At 40.7% G+C, this 21,733-nt stretch overlaps 2 protein-coding genes across 11 annotated transcripts in view; one reads left to right on the top strand and one right to left on the bottom strand.

The window, feature by feature from the left end:
* Positions 1 to 3,513, bottom strand: part of LOC143281969 (coiled-coil domain-containing protein 87-like) — a 62,620-nt gene extending 59,107 nt beyond the window's left edge. For all 7 annotated transcript variants that reach the window (XM_076587321.1, XM_076587325.1, XM_076587323.1 and 4 more), the window contains exons 1-5: positions 3,409 to 3,513; positions 2,090 to 2,262; positions 1,474 to 1,546; positions 724 to 770; positions 170 to 283 (exon numbers count right to left, since the gene is read on the bottom strand). In XM_076587321.1, coding sequence (XP_076443436.1) covers positions 170 to 283; positions 724 to 770; positions 1,474 to 1,546; positions 2,090 to 2,239 — 384 coding nt within the window. In that variant the 5' untranslated portion in view covers positions 2,240 to 2,262; positions 3,409 to 3,513. The remainder of the gene's footprint in view (positions 1 to 169; positions 284 to 723; positions 771 to 1,473; positions 1,547 to 2,089; positions 2,263 to 3,408) is intronic.
* Positions 3,514 to 3,747: 234 nt separating this feature from the next.
* Positions 3,748 to 21,536, top strand: LOC143281968 (piRNA biogenesis protein EXD1-like). Of its 4 annotated transcripts, none has more exons than XM_076587319.1 (7): positions 3,748 to 3,859; positions 4,976 to 5,168; positions 7,764 to 7,888; positions 11,097 to 11,177; positions 12,974 to 13,087; positions 16,452 to 16,570; positions 17,720 to 21,536. In XM_076587319.1, exons 2-7 carry the CDS (start codon positions 5,051 to 5,053, stop codon positions 17,946 to 17,948), a joined length of 786 nt encoding a protein of 261 aa, XP_076443434.1. In that variant the 5' UTR covers positions 3,748 to 3,859; positions 4,976 to 5,050; the 3' UTR covers positions 17,949 to 21,536. The 4 variants fall into 4 exon arrangements, with proteins under 4 accessions (XP_076443434.1, XP_076443432.1, XP_076443433.1 ...); XM_076587317.1 differs by having other exon boundaries at positions 3,760 to 3,859; positions 5,025 to 5,168; XM_076587318.1 differs by having other exon boundaries at positions 3,762 to 3,859; positions 4,973 to 5,168.
* Positions 21,537 to 21,733: the final 197 nt, after the last annotated feature.

Raw genomic sequence — 21,733 nt, 5'->3', positions numbered from 1 at the left:
TTTTTGTTGTTTATGAAATTTTGATCACACACACACACACACACACACACACACACACACACACACACACACACACACACATACTTGTATATATATACAGAGAGAGAGAGAGAGAGAGAGAGAGAGAGAGAGAGAGAGAGAGAGATAGACAGACAGACAGAGAGATTACCAGGTTCTGCTGGTCTTCTACAGAGAGATAGGGAACATCTTCCTTTGCAGCGATCCGGCGTCTCACATAACTGGCCAGTTTGTCAAAAGATGTTGGCTGCACTTTGATCTCCTCCTGAAAAAAAAAAAAAAATCACAGATAGTACGAATTAATTTCCAAAACAAAAACAGTAAGAAGTGTGCATGTAAATTCAGCATGACACATAAACACACAGATAAACGTACACATACATGCAATTTTGTACTTTCACTGACATCTCTCTCTCTCTCTCTCTCTCTCTCTCTCTCTCTCTCTCTCACACACACACACACACATACACACATATGTAGAGAAACACCTTTGAGCACAAACATACCACCCACCTATGATTACATATATACATATATATATGTAAAAACAAATGTGTGCACTCACACACACCACAAACATGCACATACACACACACACACACACACACACACACACACACGTACACACACACACACCAACAGCAACAGTGATGATAAAAACAACAACAATGGTAATTGAAATAGCAGCATAATTTAAAAACTCACATTAATAGGAGTAACAGGACGCTCCAAAACAAGGTCTGCCTCAGGCTCTGAAACAGACAGATCATCTCCCTGATGACAGTTACATCTAAAACTTCCTACTCTCACATGCAAACAGCATGGCCAACATGCTTTTCCTTTCTCAGTAGCTAAGCTCTGGAACTCTCTACCATACTCTCTCTGACACAGTCAGTCCCTTGAGTCTTTCACATCAAGCCTGTAAACGTATCTCTGTACCTATTACTGTGATTAATCAATCTAAGAACATGCGGTTTCCATACAGACTGATTACTCAATTGTAATGTGTGTGCATGAGGACGGAAAGAGGGAGTGTAGGTGCGGTCACCAATGTGTGTGTGTGTGTGTGTGTGTGTGTGTGTGTATTTGTGTGTGTGTGTGTGTATTTGAGTGTGTGTATGTGTGTGTGATGTTGTTACTCATTATCTCTTTTTGCATTATACATCATACTGTATCATTGTTTCATTGAGTACACAAACAATATCACTCTTTGTAAAAACAAAAATGCTAGATTGATCAACAGCACAAACACATACACAAAGACACACGCACACACACACACATACACATGTTTACACACACAGACACACAAATATGCGTACACACAAGGATGTGTATACACATTCACACAAACACACCTACACACACACATACACCTAAACCAACAAACAACTATTTCATCTAAAATCACAATATACGACAGATGTGTAACAACAGCATAAACAAACAACATACCATCTTCATGAGGATATGGAGCGAAGAGCGACAGAGGCCCAAGCACGTCATTAATTTTGTTCTGTACGTCGGACTGAAAATCAAGATAAATAATAACTTATTTTTTAAACAATCATCAGAATTGGCTTCTTCTTCTTTATTTCAATATAATCAGTAAGCTTTTACTTCTCATCATTTCTGACAAAACAAGAAGAAGAAGATTTTCCATAAAAAATCCATCATGTTCTCAATGTCTTTTCCATCCACTTATTATTCTCTTTTCTGTCTTTGATGAATCCATTTATAAAGCCATTCTCTTCTCAGTGTTTTTTTCTTCAGTCCCCTTATAGACATTCTGTTCTATTGTTGTTGCTTTTTGTTATGTTTTTTGTTTTGTTTTTTTAGTGTCTTTTATAAAGTGTCACACACACACACACACACACACACACACACACGCACACACACACACACCACATGCACACACATACACACACCACCTCCCCCACCCCCTACCCACCCCCTCCCACACATACACCACACACAAACACCCCCCACCCCGCCCCACCCCCACACACTGAAACACCACCCTCCCCCCAACCCCCTCCACACACACACTGACACAAACAAGTATACTCACACTTTTGTAGGCAGGCCATTTCAGGGGGTACAGCTCGTTCTCTTTGTCCGGGGGCACCACTGCCTTGGGCACATAGCGGGGCATCTGTAAATCCTCCAGCCGGGATTTCCTCATCAGGCGCCGAGCCTGGTGGTCCCGGGACGTCGGCATTGTGCGAACTTCACTCACTCACCCTTCAGGAACAGTTCAAAACAAAAACAAAACTAACCGACACATATCATCTTCAGTTTCACACAATGCTGACGTGTTCTCACAAGCACAAAGTGTTTCATTTTGGATTACCCTAGAAGATATTTCATTCATACACACACACACACACACACACACACACACACACATATGTATATATATATATATATATACATATGTGTGTGTGTGTGTGTGTGTGTGTGTGTGTGTGTGTGTGTGAGTGTGTGTGTGTGCACAGGAAAGGACTTCAGGAAGCGGGGAGAAAAAGAACAACAAAATAAATGAAAATTTAGTTTTGAAGCCTTTGCAAATTTGGAAGCTGTTCTGCTGAAAGACTGACAAAAATAGAATTACAGTTGTGCAAAATGAAAGTTATCATGATGGTGATGATGTGCACAGGTGCATCACAGGAAAAAAAAAAAAAAGCTCTGATAGTATCATAAATGCCATGTGTATGAGATGAAGGTGATGAGTGTCAGACAATGCTACATGTTCTTGTAAACACGAAGTTTGATCCATCCTTATCCACAATTTTCACAAATTGTGTGTGTGTGTGTGTGTGTGTGTGTGTGTGTGTGTGTGTGTGTGTGTGTGTGTGTGAGTGAGTGAGTGAGTGAGTGTGTGTGTGTGTGTGTGTGTGTGTGTGTGTGTGAGTGAGTGAGTGAGTGAGTGAGTGAGTGAGTGAGTGAGTGTGTGTGTGTGTGTGTGTGTGTGTGTGTGTGTGTGTGTGTGTGTGTGTGTGTGTGTGTGTGTGTGTGTGTGCGCGCGCGCACGGGCGCGGGCCTAAGAAAGGGATTTCAGGAAATAGACTATAGAGTGAAAGAACAACAATGAACGAAAATAATTACAACAGCAACAGAACTGTCCCCATGGAAGTATTCATATGAATCACATTCTAATCATGCCTAAAACAGCCAGCTGCACACTACTACGTTCTCGTATATGACGCACTTGTTTGCGCTTTTGTCATCGTCGTACGCTTGAAATGAATTCTGCTGAATAGCACTATCGGTTAACTCCGTTATCAAAGTGGTGGTAGTGTTTATTAGTTACAAATATCGTTTTCAGGGCGGATATATTACATATACATCGGTATAAATGCAGAATAATGGTAATCACCACTACCATACCAATCTCAGCGCCGTTATCTCTGCAAGGCCACGACAGCTTTGTTATGAACAGATCGGTATTTTCTCATCCTCCATCTTGTTGCCAGGGATGCTTTGTGACTTCCGGTGAGTTTATAGAAATGTTTGCTTGGAACATTCTTGTTTGGCCTGAAATGCACTCATTTCGTTTATACAGAAATCGAAATGATTTGCTTCAGTTAATGATAAAATAAATTAGTTACATGCAAATGTTCTTTTTTAGGTTCAGCCTATCTCCAGTAGCTTATCTAAGGTTCTCAAGACGCTTTTTTTCATGAAGGCTGCTTGAGTTACTTTCCTATTCAATCTCCAAATTGAAAACCAGAAAAGGTCGTCAAAAGCTTCCCTAGTTGCGCTCAAAAGCGCGACAAGACTTTAAACTTCGTCGATCAGTTTGTGGTTGATTACTTTATGTCAGTACAAAAGTCAGTAGGTAAGGTATGCAGCTTACTGTACTTCACTTTTTGCTGTTGTTTTTTTTAAGCATATATCAGTGGGAAAATAACAGCAGATAAACTATGCAGTTTACTGCATTTTTGACTCACTTGTGTAAACAAAGTGAGTCTATGTTTTAACCAGGTTCGGTTGTCTCTCTCTCTCTCTCTCTCTCTCTGTCTGTCTGTCTGTCTGTGTGTCTGTGTCTCCGTGGTAAACTTTAACATTGACATTTTCTTTGCAAATACTTTGTCAGTTGACACCAAATTAGGCATAAAAATAGGAAAAATTCAGTTCTTTCCAGTCATCTTGTTTAAAACAATATTGCACCTCTGGGATGGGCACACACACACACACAAAAAATGAAGCCTGATTATATGCAAACTGCATTTACTGTTATATTTATATTTTTTGTATTCTCTAAACTTGGCACTTTGATCTGATATTCTGACGCAACAACAAGAGCAGTCATTATTATCATTTTCTGTTCAAACAGGAACTTCTTTTGCTCAGCATGGAAGTTTTATTTATTTTGCAAACGTTTTGGTGTAGTTAGTAAAAAAGGAAATTTACTCTGTAATTAATGCTAGGGGACTTAATTTGCTTTAAACTGATCTTTCTCATCATAAACATTACATTTTGAAATTGTACTCAATACATAAAAAGCTTGGATTTTTTTTAAGTGCATCACAAGTGAGTCTTGAAGGCCTTGCCTCTCTTGTTCAGTATGCTTGAAGAAGCAAAAAGCAGCCATTAAATGTTTTAAAAGCAGCTACTTACACATCCATTGATCTACCAGAAACCTGAGGAAGACAGGCAAGAAACACTTTCTACCAGTCAGCTGGGCAGTTAACAGCTGGGGTATACTTCACAGGAAGTGCTTGAACCGAGTCACAGTCAGTAACTGTGTCACAGTCAGTAAGAAGCACTGACAGAATCAAATTAAAATTAATGAATGCAATATTTCTACCAAACTGTCATTATAAAATTTATGAAAAACCTGACTTTGGGCCATATCTGTGGGTTTTTTTTATGTTTTAGTTTGTTTGTTTGTTGTTGGTTTTTGCTGTTGTTGTTTTTAATCATGTATTGTTATCATTACATACCTCAGCAGACTTCATCATTTGTACCATTACCTGAACGTCCAACAACATCTCAATCAGTGAAGGATTCCTCAAGCCAGTGCAGCATGGGCAAGATGCATGTGGTGACCAGTGGACAAGGTGCAGAGAGGGCGGTTCAGCACATTATGCTGGGGGAGCCAGTCATTGGCCTGGCCTGCACTGGTGTCTCTCTGGGTCCTAAAGGTAACTGACTCTATTGATTTGTATCATACCATGACTTAATGAAGACCAAAGGTAACTGTACCGTGTCTCACTGGGTCCTAAAGGTAACTGTACCGTGTCTCACTGGGTCATAAAGGTAACTGTACCATGTTTCACTGGGTCCTAAAGGTAACCGTACTGTGTCTTACTGGGCCCTAAAGGTAACCGTACCGTGTCTCACTGGGTCCTAAAGGTAACTGTACCGTGTCTCACTGGGTCCTAAAGGTAAATGTACCGTGTCTCACTGGGTCCTAAAGGTAACCGTACTGTGTCTCACTGGGTCCTAAAGGTAACCGTACCATGTCTCACTGGGTCCTAAAGGTAACTGTACTGTGTCTCACTGGGTCATAAAGGTAACTGTACCATGTCTCACTGGGTCATAAAGGTAACCGTACTGTGTTTCACTGGGTCCTAAAGGTAACCGTACCATGTCTCACTGGGTCCTAAAGGTAACTGTACCGTGTCTCACTGGGTCATAAAGGTAACTGTACCGTGTCTCACTGGGTCCTAAAGGTAACCGTACCGTGTCTCACTGGGTCCTAAAGGTAACCGTACCATGTCTCACTGGGTCCTAAAGGTAACTGTACCGTGTCCTACTGGGTCCTAAAGGTAACTGTACCGTGTCTCACTGGGTCCTAAAGGTAACCGTACCATGTCTCACTGGGTCCTAAAGGTAACTGTACCGTGTCTCACTGGGTTCTAAAGGTAACTGTACCGTGTCTCACTGGGTCCTAAAGGTAACTGTACCGTGTCTCACTGGGTCCTAAAGGTAACTGACTGTGTCCTAAAGGTAACTGACTGTATTGTGTTGTACCACTTTTTGTCACAATAGATTTCTGGATCTGCATTAATAATGTGCATTGCTGGAACTGAAATTGACAATAACTGCAGCTACTCAATAACTGCAACAGTGGCTGCACATGGGGCCTTGGTTTATTGTCTCATGTGAATGACTAGCGTTCAAACCACTACTTAAGGTCTAGTGGATAGGGAGAAAAAAAAATACTGGCGAGTGTAGGATTTAAACCTTTGCAGTCAGATTTTCACTTCCTAGGCCGATATGTAACCGTTAGGCCACCACTCTGCAATTTACCTTTTATATTTGGATTTATTGGCACCACATATATTCCAACAATATATTTTTACACATGCACTCTTAGAAGTTCTTTTTAATTGGTTAATTGTTTCACCTCTCAGTTTGTGAAACTTGTAGAGTTTGTTTATTGTTTTAACATTTTCCACACGGTATGGAATGGACACGGAAAAACAAAGTCTCTTGCAGAAATGTACTTACACATCCCGCCCATCCTCAACCTCAACCTCAGGCCCATAACTACAAAGTAGTCGTTGGGGGAAGCCTGAGGACCGCAGACGCAACCTCCCTTCTCCATCTGTCTCTGTCGGCAGCCGCTGGCAGCAGCTCACGTGTGTGGAGTCCGGTCCATTGTTTGATGTTCTCATGCCAGTTCTTCCGCTGTCTTCCTCTTCTTCTCCCGCCCTCGATGGTGCCTTGCATGATTGTTTTGGACAAGCTGGTGTGTCGAGTGTTGTGTCCAAACCATATCAGCTTTCGTCTCTTCACAGTTGAAAGGAGAGGTTCCTGAGGTCCAGCAAGGTTCTCAATTCTGCTCCCACCCATCAACAACAATCAAAAGAAGACAAAAAATAAGAGAAAGAGAGAGAGAGAGAGAGAGAGAGAGAGAATAAAGAGATGAGAGAAGGGAAAAAAAAGAAAGAGAAAGAAAAGACAACAGAAAGGAGAAAAATGATGATGGAAGGAACAAAAAGAAACAAGCAAACAAAAAGAGAGAGAGAACAAAAAAAAAAAAAAAAAAAAAAAAGTGGGAAAGAGCCTTCCAAGGATGCTGAGACTATCCTGCTCATTTGCAGAAATTTCACGCATCCACTGATTTCTCCAAAAAAAAATTTAAAAAAAGAAAAAGAAAAGAAAGTAAGGACAGAAGGAATGAAATTGGGAACATTTGCACTGAAATGGCAAAGATATATATTGGGTTGTATTTTGGGGGGATGGAGTACAAACCAGACGGATGAGCACATGGAAAAACACAATCTCATACAAGACTAAAACCAACATTGAAAGTAAGAAAGAATGAAACAAAGAAAGAAGGAAAGAAAAAAACAACAACCAGAATTGAGAAAGCTGGGTATATATATTTTATTTAAAAAAATAATAATAAAAAAAAAATAAAAATAAAAAAAATAAAATGGAAGAAGTGAAGATGAAGATTCGATGCGGACATTAAAAGGCCGAGAGGTCTAGGCAGATGACTTGCCAGTCCCTATACTACTACTAAATTATTTTCACATGCTCTGGAGTATCAATCAGTCTAGCAACCTTTGACACAAGTGCAGTTATCTGTTGCTGATAAAATTTATACACCATTCATTCTTCCTTTAAAGTATCACATGTTGCGTTTGCTGTCAAATGCAGATGGAATAGAAAGTGTACGCAAACTGCATCTTCTCTGCAAATTTGCAATATGATGCTTCATCATGTTGGAGTAATTCTTCTTCACTGTTCAGTTCATAACAGTAACCACATGTTTGTTTCTCCAGGTCAGCTAAGCCTGGTGGTGTTGACTACAGGAGAAGGGGATGCCTTTGTCTTTGATGTCAAGAAGTACCCTGACATCATGTACCAGGGCCTTGGTCGTCTGCTTCAGTCAGTCCACGTCCTCAAGGTATACACACAGGTTCCAAAGGTGTTTTTTGATATGGATACATATATACTTATATAGGGCCTATCCACAGTTGGAGACCAAGCTCTAAGCGCTTTACAAACACGGGGTCATTTGCACAACAGGCTGCCTACGTGGGTAGAGCCGACTGACGGCTGCCACTGGGCGCTCATCATTCACTTCCTGTGTTATTCAATCAGATTTCAGGCACGCGCACATACACACTGAGACAGACATGTAACATTTCATATGTATGACCGTTTCTTGTTCCCAGGTCAACAAAGTTGTTCCTCATGGTATACTCACAGGTTCCAAAGTTATTCCTTAAGGTATACACTCAGGTTCCAAAGTTGCTCCTCAAGGTATACACTCAGGTTCCAAAGTTGCTCCTCAAGGTCTACTCACAGGTTCCAAAGTTGTTCCTCAAAGTCTACTCACAGGATCCAAAGTTGTTCCTTAACCTTTCCCGTACGTCGTGGGTGTGAAATCACCCAGACAAGTGTTTTTGCTCTGTAACTCAAGTAATATTGAAGCCACTTCCACATAATTTCATGACTTTGTCCATAATATAGTTTACTACATATCCACTGAAAATTATTTTCTTTTATACATAAACAAAGAAGTTATTAATCAATTAATGTCCCAGTACGTCGTGGGTGTGACGACACCCATACTCCCAAAGAATAAACCTTGCACGCCGTACGTCGTGGGTGTGGAGCCACCCATGCAAAGCTTGCGCGCCACGCGTTGTCGACATGACGTCACTTGGGCTCGCTACAGAGAGAGATGAGAGTGACCTTGTCTTTTGTTGATCGTATCCCGGTTCAAGTCTGCGGCAAGTTTTACTCTAAAGTTGTAACTAATTTCAGAAAACAATATTTATTGCACTAGATATCTTCAACAATATTGAATGAACTGTTTTTCTTGTAGAGAATGATCGGGAGCAACTGATTGATAGCTTTTTATCTAGTTGGAATTAAAGTGCTTTTCTAAGAACTGGATATTTTTGTAAGTCTGAAATCAATTGATCTAAAATCTAGTTGATATAGAAATTTTATTCTTATCCTAATCTGTTCAAAGTAGAGAAAACCCGACTATGGCTAAAAAAAGAAAGATAGTTGATATAGAAATTTTATTCTTATCCTAATCTGTTCAAAGTAGAGAAAACCCGACTATGGCTAAAAAAAAGAAAGAAAAAAAATGCCAGCCAGCCAGCCAGGAATGCCGAGATCTAGGCCAAGGGAAGGGGGGGACTGATACCAGGCTGTTGCTGCTATGTTAGGGCATCTGCCTTGACCGAAAGAGGATGGGCGTGTAGCCGCTAAAAACAAAACAAAACCAACAACAAAAACAACACACACACACACACACAAAAAAAACAACAACAAAAAAACCAAACAAAAAAAAACCGTTTTTTGTAAGTAACAACACTCTCTTCTCACGGGCAAAACTTATTCACAATGCGCCTGGTCAAGCACTGGAGTAAATAGCCTACACGCACAAGTGGAAACTGCACATGCAAGTCTGCTGAAGAAAAGTCAAATTTGCTTTACGACAGGTGTGGGTTACTGTGCACCCACGACGTACGGCAAGGTCTTATTTCTTCAGTGAAACCATGGGTGCCTACACACCCACGACGTACAGCGAAGGGTTAGTTCGTACACAGAAACCATGGGTGCCTGCACACCCACGACGTACAGCGAAGGGTTAGTTCGTACACAGAAACCATGGGTGCCTGCACACCCACGACGTACAGCGAGGGGTCATTCCTTCTTAGAAACCATGGGTTTCTGCACACCCACGACGTACGGCGCGCAAAATTTTAGGCGACGTACGGGAAAGGTTAAGGTATACACTCAGATTCCAAAGTTGTTCCTCAAGGTATACTCACAAGTTCCAAAGTTGTTCCTCAAGGTATACACTCAGATTCCAGAGTTGTTCCTCAAGGTATACTCACAAGTTCCATCCAAAGTTGCTCCTCAAGGTATACTCACAAGTTCCAAAGTTGTTCCTCAAGGTATACACTCAGATTCCAAAGTTGTTCCTCAAGGTATACTCACAAGTTTCAAAGCTGTTCCTCAAGGTATACACTCAGGTTCCAAAGTTTTTTCCCCCTCTTACCTGTCTGAACCGTGTATGGTGGTTTTGCTTTGGCTGAATCAAACCAATGAAATAAAAGTGAAATATTTACACTTTTGAACAGCGAAGCGAAGGGTGCAGTGGCCTAATGGTTACAGCATTTGATTCTCACCTGAGTTTCCTGAGTTTGATCCCCCAGTTTCTGCACACCTGGTGGAATAAGGGTGGAGATTTTTCTGATCTGCCAGGTCAACAAAATGTGCAGACCTGCTAGTGCCTGAACCCCCTCTGTGTGTATATGCATGCAGAAGATCAAATATGCGTGTTAGAGATCCTATAATTCATGTCAGTGTTTGAAAGAAGAACATACCCAGCATGCACATCTCAGAAAACAGAGTATGGCTGGGTAAAAATGGTCATGCATGTACCACTGGTACATAGGAGTGAACATGGGAGTTGCAGCCGATGTGTACAGACTTATTTTGATCTTATGAAAAATGTTGTTGAATAATGTGCATTATATTCTGGTGAGATATGATCCATTGTAATCATGAGCTGAAATTGAAATATTTTTGGTTTTTTCATTTCCTCTTTTTTTCCTAGTTTTTGTCACATCTGTGCCGATACTGTTTACTCTTGTATGTGAACTGAGGATTTACATTGCTGCTGCTCTGTGAATTAAGGAGGATGAAGATGGCAGAACGGTTAAGATGCTTATATGCCAATACAGTGTCCATGAAGATCTGGGATTGATTTCCACTGTTGCCCATTCTCCCTAGTTTGACTGGAAAATCAAACTGAACATCTAGTCATTCGGATGAGATGACAAACCAAGGTCACGTGTGCAGCACGCACTTGGCACACTGAAAAAGAAACCATGAGAACAAAAGTGCTGTCCTCTGGCAAAATTCTGTAGAAGAAATCCACTCTGATAGATACACTGATATATGTGCATGCACTCAAGGCCTGACTAAAGATGTTGGGTTATGCTGCTGGTCAGGCATCTGCCTCGCAGATGGGGTGTAGCGTATATGGATTAGTCCGAACTCAGTGACACCTCCTTGGGGATCAGAAACTAAAACGATTAACACCGTAAATTACCCTGGTGACCCATCCATTTCTCATTTATCAGGTGGTACATGACTGTGGGCCAGTGGCGTCCTGCCTTCATGCCCAGTTTGGGATCTACCTGAAGAACGTGTTCGACACACAGGTCAGTCAGCACCTTCCTAATATTAAATAATAATAATAATGGTACTTATATAGCGCTGAATCTTGTGCACAGACAAATCTAAGCACTTTCGCACCAGTCATTTTCACGCACGCATAACTCTAAAACTGGAGAAACTAAAGACAAGGAAGAGGCAGGGAAGGGAGGCTATTTTGGGAAGAGGTGGGTTTTAAGGCCAGACTTGAAAGAGCTGAGTGTGGAGACTTGACGAAGCAAAAGAGGAAGTTCATTCCAATTGCAAGGTCCAGAGACAGAGAAAGAACGGCGGGCAACAGTCGAGAGTTTGAATCTGGGTATGTGTAATTAGGAGTGGATCCGAAGCTGATCGTAGTGAGCGAGATGGAGTGTAGAGGTGAAGGCAGCCACAGAGATAGGAAGGGGCTGATTTGTGAATACATTTGTAGCATAGAGTGCTGATCTTGTACTTTATTCAGTGTTAGACAGGGAGCCAGTGGAGATGTTGCAAAAGAGGAGTGATGTGCTCAGATCTTTTCTTTCTGAGGACAAGTCGGGCAGCAGAGTTTTGTATGCACTGTCATGTCCTTCTGTAGAAGATTGCTTCTTTTCCTTTTTCATTTCATCTTTTTGTGGGGTATTTAAATATTAGTCACGTCTAGTCCCTAGTCAGTTCACCAAGGTTCTGTTGTCAAGGAGGTAAAGTGGAGTGATGGCCTAGAGGTAACAGCGTCCGCCTAGGAAGTGAGAGAATCTGAGTGCGCTGGTTCAAATCATGGCTCAGCCACTGATATTTTCTCCACCTCCACTAGACCTTGAGTGGTGGTCTGGATGCTAGTCATTTGGATGAGACAATAAACAGAGGTCCCACGTGCAGCATGCACTTAGAACATGTAAAAGAACCCACAGCAACGAAAGGGTTGTTCCTGGCAAAATTCTGTAGAAAAAATCCACTTCAACAGGAAAAACAAATAAAACTGCACGCAGGAAAAAATACAAAAATATAGGTGGTGCTGTATTATAGCGACGTGCTCTCCCTGGGGAGAGCAGCCCGAATTTCACACAGAGAAATCTGTTGTGATAAAAAGAAATACAAATACAAATAAAACACAAACTGCATGTAACTATGGATAAGATGAAGCATAGTCCTCTTCATACCCCTACCCTCCCTTTTTTTTTCCTCCTATTTTAAATCCTCCATGTAGTATGTGTGCATGTGTGTTTGTAAGTGAGTGTAAACTGTGTGCGTGTCCACTGTGTGTGCTCTGTGTGAGTGTGCTTGTGTGTGTGTATGTGCATGTAGGGCATATTTTGTGCTTTTTAGTGTGTTGGTTCATATTTGCTACACATAGTACTAACTTAGCATGTATATATGTATGTTGGGTTTTTTTTTCTCTTATTTTCCCTCTTGTATACCTGCATGTGTTTTTATATGCCATTGCATACTATTGTATAAATGTATGTGCTGTTGTATGCCATTTTGTACTATTGTATATGTTTAATGTTTGGCGCTTAGAGCCTACTGTGTAGAGAGTTTGTGCCATGTAAGTGCTATATTGTAGTAGAAGTAGTCATAGTAGTAGTGGAAGAGTCCTCTATGTGGAGAGTTTGTGCCATATAAGTTGTGGAGAGTTCGTGCCATGTAAGTTCCATATTGTAGTAGTAGTAGTGGTAGTAATAGCAGTGGTAAAATGTCCTTTGCCCACTCTATGCATAGTTTGTGTGCCATATAAGTACTATATATTAGTAGTATTAATAGTAGTGGTAGTAGTAGTAGTGGTGGTAGCAGCGGTCGTGTCATTACAATGCATGCTCTTCATCAGGTGGCCTATTCCGTGATGCTGGAGAAACAAGGACTGTGTCCACGCAGACTGCCGTTCCAGGCCCTGTGTGAGAAGTGTGACATCCCCCAGTACACACCTTCACCCCACTTCCAGGTCAGTCTAGACGCACAGCACGCATCACCTGCAGCTTTTGTGTTCAGTGTCCCTCGTGCGCGCGCGCACACACACACACACACACATACACACACACACACACACACATACAGCTTCCTTGTTCAGTGTCCCTTGTGCGCGCGCGCACACACACACACACACACACACACACACATACATACAAACACACACACATACACATACAAACACGCACACACACACACACACACACACACACACACACACACACACACACACACACACACACACACATACCAGTACACACCTTCACCCCTTTTCCAGGTCAGTCTGCACAGCACGCATCACCTGCAGCTGTCTTGTTCAGTGTCCCTTGTGTGCGTGCACACACACACACACACACACACACACACATACACACACACACACACACACACACACACACACACACACACACACACACACACACACACATATCAGTACACACCTTCACCCCACTTCCAGGTCAGTCTGCACAGCACGCATCACCTGCAGCTTTTGTGTTCAGTGTCTCTTGTGCGCGCACACGCACACACACACACACACACACACATAGACACACACATACAAACACACACACACAAACACACACACACATACACATACACACACACACACATACAAACACACACACACACACACACACACACACAACACACACACACACACACACACACACACTTTTTTTTTTCAGTTGAGCATTCGTTCTTGCAGAAGTAAAGCATTTATGAATATCTTAGCATCAGTCGAGAGTACATTTTTGCGGAAGTGAAGTATTTATGAATATCTTTGAATCTGAAAACTTCTGACCTTTGGTGGGAATGTTTTAATTCAACAATCATGACCGTCTTTGTAGCTGAAAACTTGTGATCTTTGGTTTAACCCTTTCGCTGCCAGGAAAATAAGATTTAAGTGAAATCTATTTGCCAGGGTTTTTTCACAAAAAACGGGTTTAAATTTTCCAAAAATTCTGTGCTCTTTGTTATTGGAGAAAGACCCATAAAAGTATATATTTTCTGAAAGGTAAATGAATAAAGAATACAAAACACATGCTGTTTTCCCATTTTATATATATTTTAGTGACATGCTGTTGTTTTGAAATCAGTGTTTTGTTTTTTGTCACATTTTCAACTTGTTCATTACAAACATTAGTCAGGTAATTTGCACAAAAACATCATATTTTCTGGACAAATGGATATCTGCAAACACAAAATCATACTAGAACAACCACAATATATATATATATATATATTTTTTAAGAGATAGATACACAATACATTGTGACTTCTCCAAGTGATAAGATGGAAGTGAGGCCACGCCCCCTCAGTCTCCACCCCCCCCCCCCCTCCTCCTCACCCCTCTTACACGGTCACTTGATTCAGTTCTCATCAGACCGCGTTGGCTGCGTGCCAAGAATATCGCTCTGGTGCTAATTCGGTCATCTGTCGTCTGCTAACATGTGTACAGCCGGCATCACTCACTGACAGTCGCATCTTGGCCACTCTCTTCATTATTCATTTATTTTCTATCAGATCGTCCTATAAATGTTCATCCCTATCTTCTCCTTCGAATTTAGGCTTCAATTCTTTCTGAGCATCAGCTAAAGAAAGAAATCATGGTTGATTTAGTTCGTCACGATCGCATGTCTTGAGCACGGCGTCAGTCCGACATTTTGTTGAGCGAGCGCGGAGAGAAGTCAGGCAAACACTTGGACAGTGACCCAACCAAAACGTTCAAATAAAGGACTGCTTCATGACGTAGATGGGGTTTCTGGCTATGAATAGAATCTAGAGAGATTCCCCAGGCTAAAGCTACCACTATTTTTGCCAAGGAAGTGAATGCAAACCAGGGAAAAGTCAGAATATTTCGATGACGAGTTATCTCGTCATGCAGGCAGCGAAGGATACATGCTTGCCATGACGAGTTATCTTGTCATGCAGGCAGCCTAGGGGTTAAAAATGTTTCAATTCAAAAAACAAGATGAATTACCATCTGTTTGATAAGCAGTGTCTTGAAAGAAAGAAAAAAAAAAACTTCAGCAACTTCAAGCTTGAGCTTTTATTGTGCTCTTTCATGTAATATGTATGATTGACAAACACACCGACAGAAGAAGTTTCAGACTTTAGAAAGTGTCAGACAAATTTTTACTGTCATATTCTATTTCCTTGAAGATTTTTGTGTCTGTTCATTGCTTAAACACTGACCTTATCAGTGTTTACACTCCCGCAAGAAATGACCGCTCTTCCTCTGACTGTTACCTTTTGAAACTTCGCTGTGTCAATACAAGAACCCGTGGTGAATGTTCTTTCTTCTTTGCTGCTCCTCACATCCTTCCTCATCATATCTGTGCATCTGATTCTATTTCTGCTTTTCGCTCATCACTAAAAACTCATCTTTTTAAAACCTGTCTATAAGTACTCTCAGCTTCCTTGTTCTCCAACACCATCCATGTCAGCTTACTTTGGATGTGTGTAGAGTGGGAAAGGGAGAGTGTGAGTGGGAGGGGGAGGGGGCAGGGGTTTTTGAGAAAGAGTGGTCATGAATGTTTTATGTAACTTGTAATATTTTTCTTTCATGTAAAGCGCCCTGAGCTCTTAGAGAGAAAGGGCGCTATATAAATGTACATTATTATTGTTGTTATTATCAAACTTGCCATTAGCCAATGAAATAATGATTTCCTAATATGTGTGTAGTTATGATTCATCTACATTTGTTTTGTTAGATGTGACTTGATATCTTTTATTGTTTGTTCAAACTCTCTTGTCCAAGAAAGAACTCAGTTTGTGCGATAGAACCCTGTGTGTGTGTGTGTGTGTGTGTGTGTGTGTGTGTGTGTGTGTGTGTGTATGCCAGCATGCATGTACATGGGTGCTTATGTGTATGCATATGTGTTTGTGTGTGTGTGTGTGTGTGTGTGTGTGTGTCACTGCATGCAAGCACAGTCTGCATGCACTTGTATGTATACATGTTTTTATGTTTCTAGTATTTGCCTTGATTCATGCATTGAGCTTAGTATGTCTTACGTTTTTACTTTTTAGTTCTACCTTTGTCATGTTTGTATCTGTGTTGTACCAGACTGAGATCTGAGAGTCTGTATTATGTGAGTGATGAGCCTTTGAATGCACAAATAATTTCCAGACTGATTTATAAATGAATTCCTTTATATTGTATCACACTGCATTGTACAGAATTTGCTGAACGAACAGATAATTTCCAGACAGATTTATAAATGAATCGCTTTGTATCGTATCACACTGCATTGTACAAAAGTTGCTGCACGCACAAATAAGTTCCACACAGATCTATAAATGAATTGTATTGTATCATATTATTCTGCATTGCACAGAAGTTGCTGTCAGAAGACATCAACGCGTGGGCCAGGCGACCGTTGAATCAAGACATGCTGAACACAGCGGCTGCCAGTGCTCTGCCCTTGGTGCCCACACTCTACCAACACATGCTGAAGTAAAGGCTGCATGTGTGTGTGTGTGTGTGTGTGTGTGTGTGTGTGTGTGTGTGTGTGTGTGTGTGTGTGTGACTGTCCATGTGCATGTGAGTCAACGCATGCATTTGTGTGCATTTGTGTGTGCAAGTGTGTGTGTATTTGTATGTCAGTGTGAATGTATGTTTTGTGAGAGATTTTTGTGAGAGATTTTATTTATGTGTATGTGTGTTTGTTGTGAGAGATTTTATTTATGTGTATGTGTGTTTGCAAATGTGTTGTATTGCGTGTAAGTGTGTGCATGTGTGTGTGTGTGTGCGCGTGCGCCCATGCGCGTGTGTGAGTATATTTGTGAATGTTATCGAATGGTTGCGTGTACAAGTGAATGGTTGTGTGTGTATGTGTGTGATTGAGCACAAGTATGTGTTCTTGGGTTTATGCATGCTTGCTCAAGTCCACAGATGTGAGAAAGAATGTGAATATTTCTTTTCTCACAAGAAAGGTGATTTTGGATTATTATTAAGTATTTAAGAAAAAGACCTTGACAAGCACAGTTCTTAGTTACACGCTTGTCTCAAACATACACAGAAATACATACAAATTAATTAGAGACACAACAATTAAATCAGTGCTTTGTTGCAATATTGTCAAGGATGATTGCAGACAGTTGGCATTTAAAAATAACTATTTCTGGAATGAAATACTGAGTTAAAGGACTCATTCATGCTTTCTAACATTATTGTTATATATATATATATATATATATATATATATATATATATATATATATATATATATATTATGTGCTGACATGAACTTGGTTGTCTTTTGGGAATGTGAATGCATGTTTATCTGTGTGTGGAGAGGGTGGGGGTGCATGTTTTTTGTTTTTTTTTATTCATTGATTAAGATTTTAGGCATGGCCTATTCTTCCACATTGTCCTTGCTAATCTATGTCAGCCACAATAGCACACATATATTCAATGGAAAGGGGAGGAAGAGAGAAGAAAAGAGAGAGCGAGAGAGAGAGAGAGAGAGACAGCACATAATTATGTGGAAAGAAGAGTATGCACATGCAGCTAACAGATGAACATCTCCACCTTTTTTCGCCCTTTTTAAAAATGTTTAATCCCACCTACCTACATTGAGCAACGCTGAACACTAACCGACAGGGCGCTGAAGAAGGACAGCTGGGACCTGTTCCATGTCATCAGCGACAACACTGGCCTCAGCCCCACCCATCCCAGGCCTTCTGCTCAGTCCCCAGCCCAGAGCAGGCGTCACAAGTCCGACGAAGGTCCCTGCCCTCCCCCGCCTGTCGTCAGGATGTCACAGACACAGAGGGCGCTCATCAAGGACACTCTCCCCCCCTGCCGTCAAAGGTTGAGGTGGAAGATTTAAAAAAAAACATCTCTGCAGTTGTTTATTTTCCCTGTGAAATCCAGTGGAAATAACCAATCCGTGTCTTTTTTTCATGTTAATACAACCAGTGAAAGGTTGAGGTGGAAGATTTTTTTCACTCCGCTGCTGTTTGTTTTCCCTGTGAAGTCCAGTGGACATAACCTCTCTGTCTCTCTGTCTTTCTTTTCATGTCAGTACTACCAGTGCCAGAAACATAAGCTGTTAGGTGGTTTTGTCAACATAAATGGCATGGTGGTTTTGTTAACATAAATGGCAACTTTGAAGTGTGGGTTGTTAATGAAGAAGTGTGAAACTTTGTCTTGTTTTTATCTTACTAGGATTTTGCATGCATAATGGTGGTCTTTAGTGTAGGAATATGACATTTTTTTTTTCATGTTAGTGTGAGGTGTTGGTAGCAGTTTTTGTTCTAAAAGCAGTGGACAAATTTTACTGAAGAGATTTTTTTTTAAATTGTGGCAAATGGTAAAGATGTCTTACATTGCCATCATGAATGATTATTCTTCTACCTTTAAGCTTGATTTTGAATGTCATCTCTTGAGTGTTTTTTTTTCTTTTGTAATATCATACACACATTGTTCAAAATATGGAGACAGTACTACACAAGTGTTTGTTCATGTTGCTATATGTATATTTATCATGTTTAGTGTTCCTATTTGGTTTTTAAAAAAACACCACTACCACCATTTATCCATCTCTCTCTCTCTCTCTCTTTTTACTGATCTCAGATGCTAATTCATCCTCTGTTGCTATTTTTCACTTGTATGCATTTATGCTTTTATAATCCTACAGCCAGTATTATAAACCTTTTACAGTATTACAACTTTACTTTGCTCTTAATTCATGTATTATTTTCTTCACTGGGATTAAAGAATGAAAATATAGCTGCTTTACATCTGTAACATCAAATCTAAGTCTATTGTCATACTTCTGCAAAAGGTTTCAAAACCACAGACAAAAAATACCCCATTCCGAAATATGTTGTATTTCCACAGAAATCTTTATCCTCACTGTCAATATCAAGCGTTGAGAGAAGTCCTAGCAGGAGTGTGTTGTAAACTTTATTATTTTGGTTAAAAGTTAAAAGTCTGTCACCTTTTACAGGCTTAGGGGCAGTGAATTCACATCCACTGTGCCTAGAGCTTGGCGTAGGAAGGCGGGGCCCAGTTCTCTCCATCCGCCAATTTAACCTTCCCCGACTGGAGCCAGGAACCTTTCTTCTTCTTCTGCATTCACACGTATGCACACGAGTGGGCTTTTACGTGTATGACCGTTTTTACCCCGCCATGTAGGCAGCCATACTCCGTTTTCGGGGGTGTGCATGCTGGGTATGTTCTTGTTTCCATAACCCACCGAACGCTGACATGGATTACAGGATCTTTAACGTGCGTATTTGATCTTCTGCTTGCATATACACACGAAAGGGGTTCAGGCACTAGCAGGTCTGCACATATGTTGACCTGGGAGATCGTAAAAATCTCCACCCTTTACCCACCAGGCACTGTCACCGTGATTCGAACCCGGGACCCTCAGATTGACAGTCCAACGCTTTAACCACTCGGCTATTGCGCCCGTCAGCCAGGAACCTATTCACAGTGGAATAGAGGAACAGTGGAGTGAGGAAAATCAGAGTAAAGTGCCTATTCCAAGGACGCAAATACAAGCCACCACACGTGGCCTTGAAGACTGGTTACTGGTTCAGAAATTCAGCGTCTAACCGATTTTGCCATGACACGCAAGGCTAGATTTTAGGGAACTGATCCATTCTTGACTCAAAAACTTCTTGACTGCTGGTTTCCTAAGGCTACAATAATGATAATAATAGTAATAATAATAATAATAATGGACATTGTACAGCGCGTTTTTCAAGAAATACTGCTCAAAGTGCTTTGTGTTTCGCAGAGTTTAAACTTCATCACCAAAACCATGTACATAGCATATTATTGGCAGTTATCACTGGCATCACAAAGTGTGTAACCACAGTGTTTGTTACTGGCTGAAATTGGTTCAGATTTGTGCCACACACATTATCGTGTTACTTTTTGTAACAAGTTTTCTCTGTGTGAAATTTTGTCATCTCTCCCTGATGAGTATACTTCACCACAGTGTAGTCCCACCTTTCAGTTATTGTCTGGAAGTGTATCTGTTCTGTAATCAGAGCAGATTTTTTTCCCCACAGTATTTTGCAAGGGACAACCACTTTGTTGCCATGGGATCTTTTATGTGCACTAAGTGCATGCTGGAAACAAGACCTCAGTTTATCGTCTTATCCTATAGGCTTGTGATTTGGCTTCAGCATGTCAGATTGTGTGTAGCACATGCTGTAGCTGATGTGTGGACTGATGAGCGCTCTGGACAATGTTCAACATGCCTTGAAATGAGAAAGTGTTGATGAAACACATTGATATGGATACTTATGGAGCGCCTATCCTCAGTTTGAGACCAAACTTTAAACTCTTTACAAACACGAGGTCATTTGTACAACAGGCTGCCTACCTGGGTAGAGCTGACTGACGGTTGCTACTGGGCACTCATCATTCGTTTCCTGTGTCATTCAATCAGATTTCAGGCACGCATACATACACACTCAGACATTTTACGTGTATGACTGTTTTTGTTTTATATTAACCCACCATGTAGGCAGACATACTCCGTTTTAGGGTGTGTGCATGCTGGGTATGTTCTTGTTTCCGTAACCCACTGAACGCCGACATGGATTACAGGATCTTTAGTGTGTGTATTTCATCTTCTACGTGCATGTACACATAAAGGGGGTTCAGGCAATAGCAGGTCTGCACATATGTTGATCTGGTAGATGGTAAAAATCTCCACCCTTTACCTACCAGGCGTCGTCACCGAGATTGGAACCCGGGACCCTCAGATTGAAAGTCCAACACTTTAACCATTCAGCTATTGTGGCATTTAAGATGTGTATGAGCTGTATTTGTGCAGATGGATGTAAAACCTGAACAGACAATCAAGGAACTCTGCACTGTAAGACAGCCTGGAGAGATTTATTGTAAATAAAAAGTTATGTTCCTTTTTTAGTTTCTTTTTGCAGTAAAAGTTAATTTATTTTTGTATGAAAGTTTTATCTTGTAGTGACAGCCGTGGTAAATGAAGCTTTCATGTTATTTTTGTAAATAAAAAGTTATTTTCCTATCTTAGTTTCTTTTTGCAGTAAAAGTTAATTCATTTTTGTATAAAAGTATTATCTTGTAGTGACAGCTGTGGTAAATGAAGCTTTAATGTTATTTTTGGATCTTCCCCATCTGATTCACAGCATCATTTCCATTCTGAAAAGACTGACCTATTAACAACTTTCTTTTCTATGTTTGTGCTATTCATCAATGACATTAAAATATATGTTATCATGGTTTTCATGCAGGCTTCATTGATCTATAATGGACTTTTCAGTATTGTGGGTTTCAACCTGACACAAAATGTGCATTACAATTTTCATGGTCTACAATCATTTTAGTGGTGAAACTAACATGTACTTTATTTTGTTTTACTTTGTGTTCTTGCTCCAGTTCTCTGTAATGAAATGAATAAAAATAAATAAAAATAAATCAGAAACGAAGAAAATCTTGTCTGCAAGAGTGAGTGAGAGAGACAGATGGATAGAGTATCATGGAACAAAAATAGTGGAGAAGACAAGAGCATATAAAAGGAAACTTTCCTCCATGAAATCACATTTAATCTTGCATACTTACTATGGCTCAAAAGCACAAAAAGCCACAGCTATTTCCTGGCCTGCCTTGTAT

This window comes from Babylonia areolata, chromosome 5, assembly GCF_041734735.1.
Source record: "Babylonia areolata isolate BAREFJ2019XMU chromosome 5, ASM4173473v1, whole genome shotgun sequence".
Classification (NCBI taxonomy): Eukaryota; Metazoa; Mollusca; class Gastropoda; order Neogastropoda; family Buccinidae; genus Babylonia; species Babylonia areolata.
The sequence above is the reverse complement of the archived record's forward strand: the minus strand, read 5'-3'. Positions and strand labels throughout refer to the sequence as shown.

Excerpts from the sequence above, each read along its gene's own strand:
- LOC143281968 (XM_076587316.1), top strand. The coding sequence starts at position 3,838 with ATGTCAGTACAAAAGTCAGTAGGTAAG. Across the intron at positions 11,178-12,973 it reads AGAACGTGTTCGACACACAG|GTGGCCTATTCCGTGATGCT; the intron begins GTCAGTCAGCAC and ends GCTCTTCATCAG. Across the intron at positions 13,088-16,451 it reads CACCTTCACCCCACTTCCAG|AAGTTGCTGTCAGAAGACAT; the intron begins GTCAGTCTAGAC and ends TGCATTGCACAG.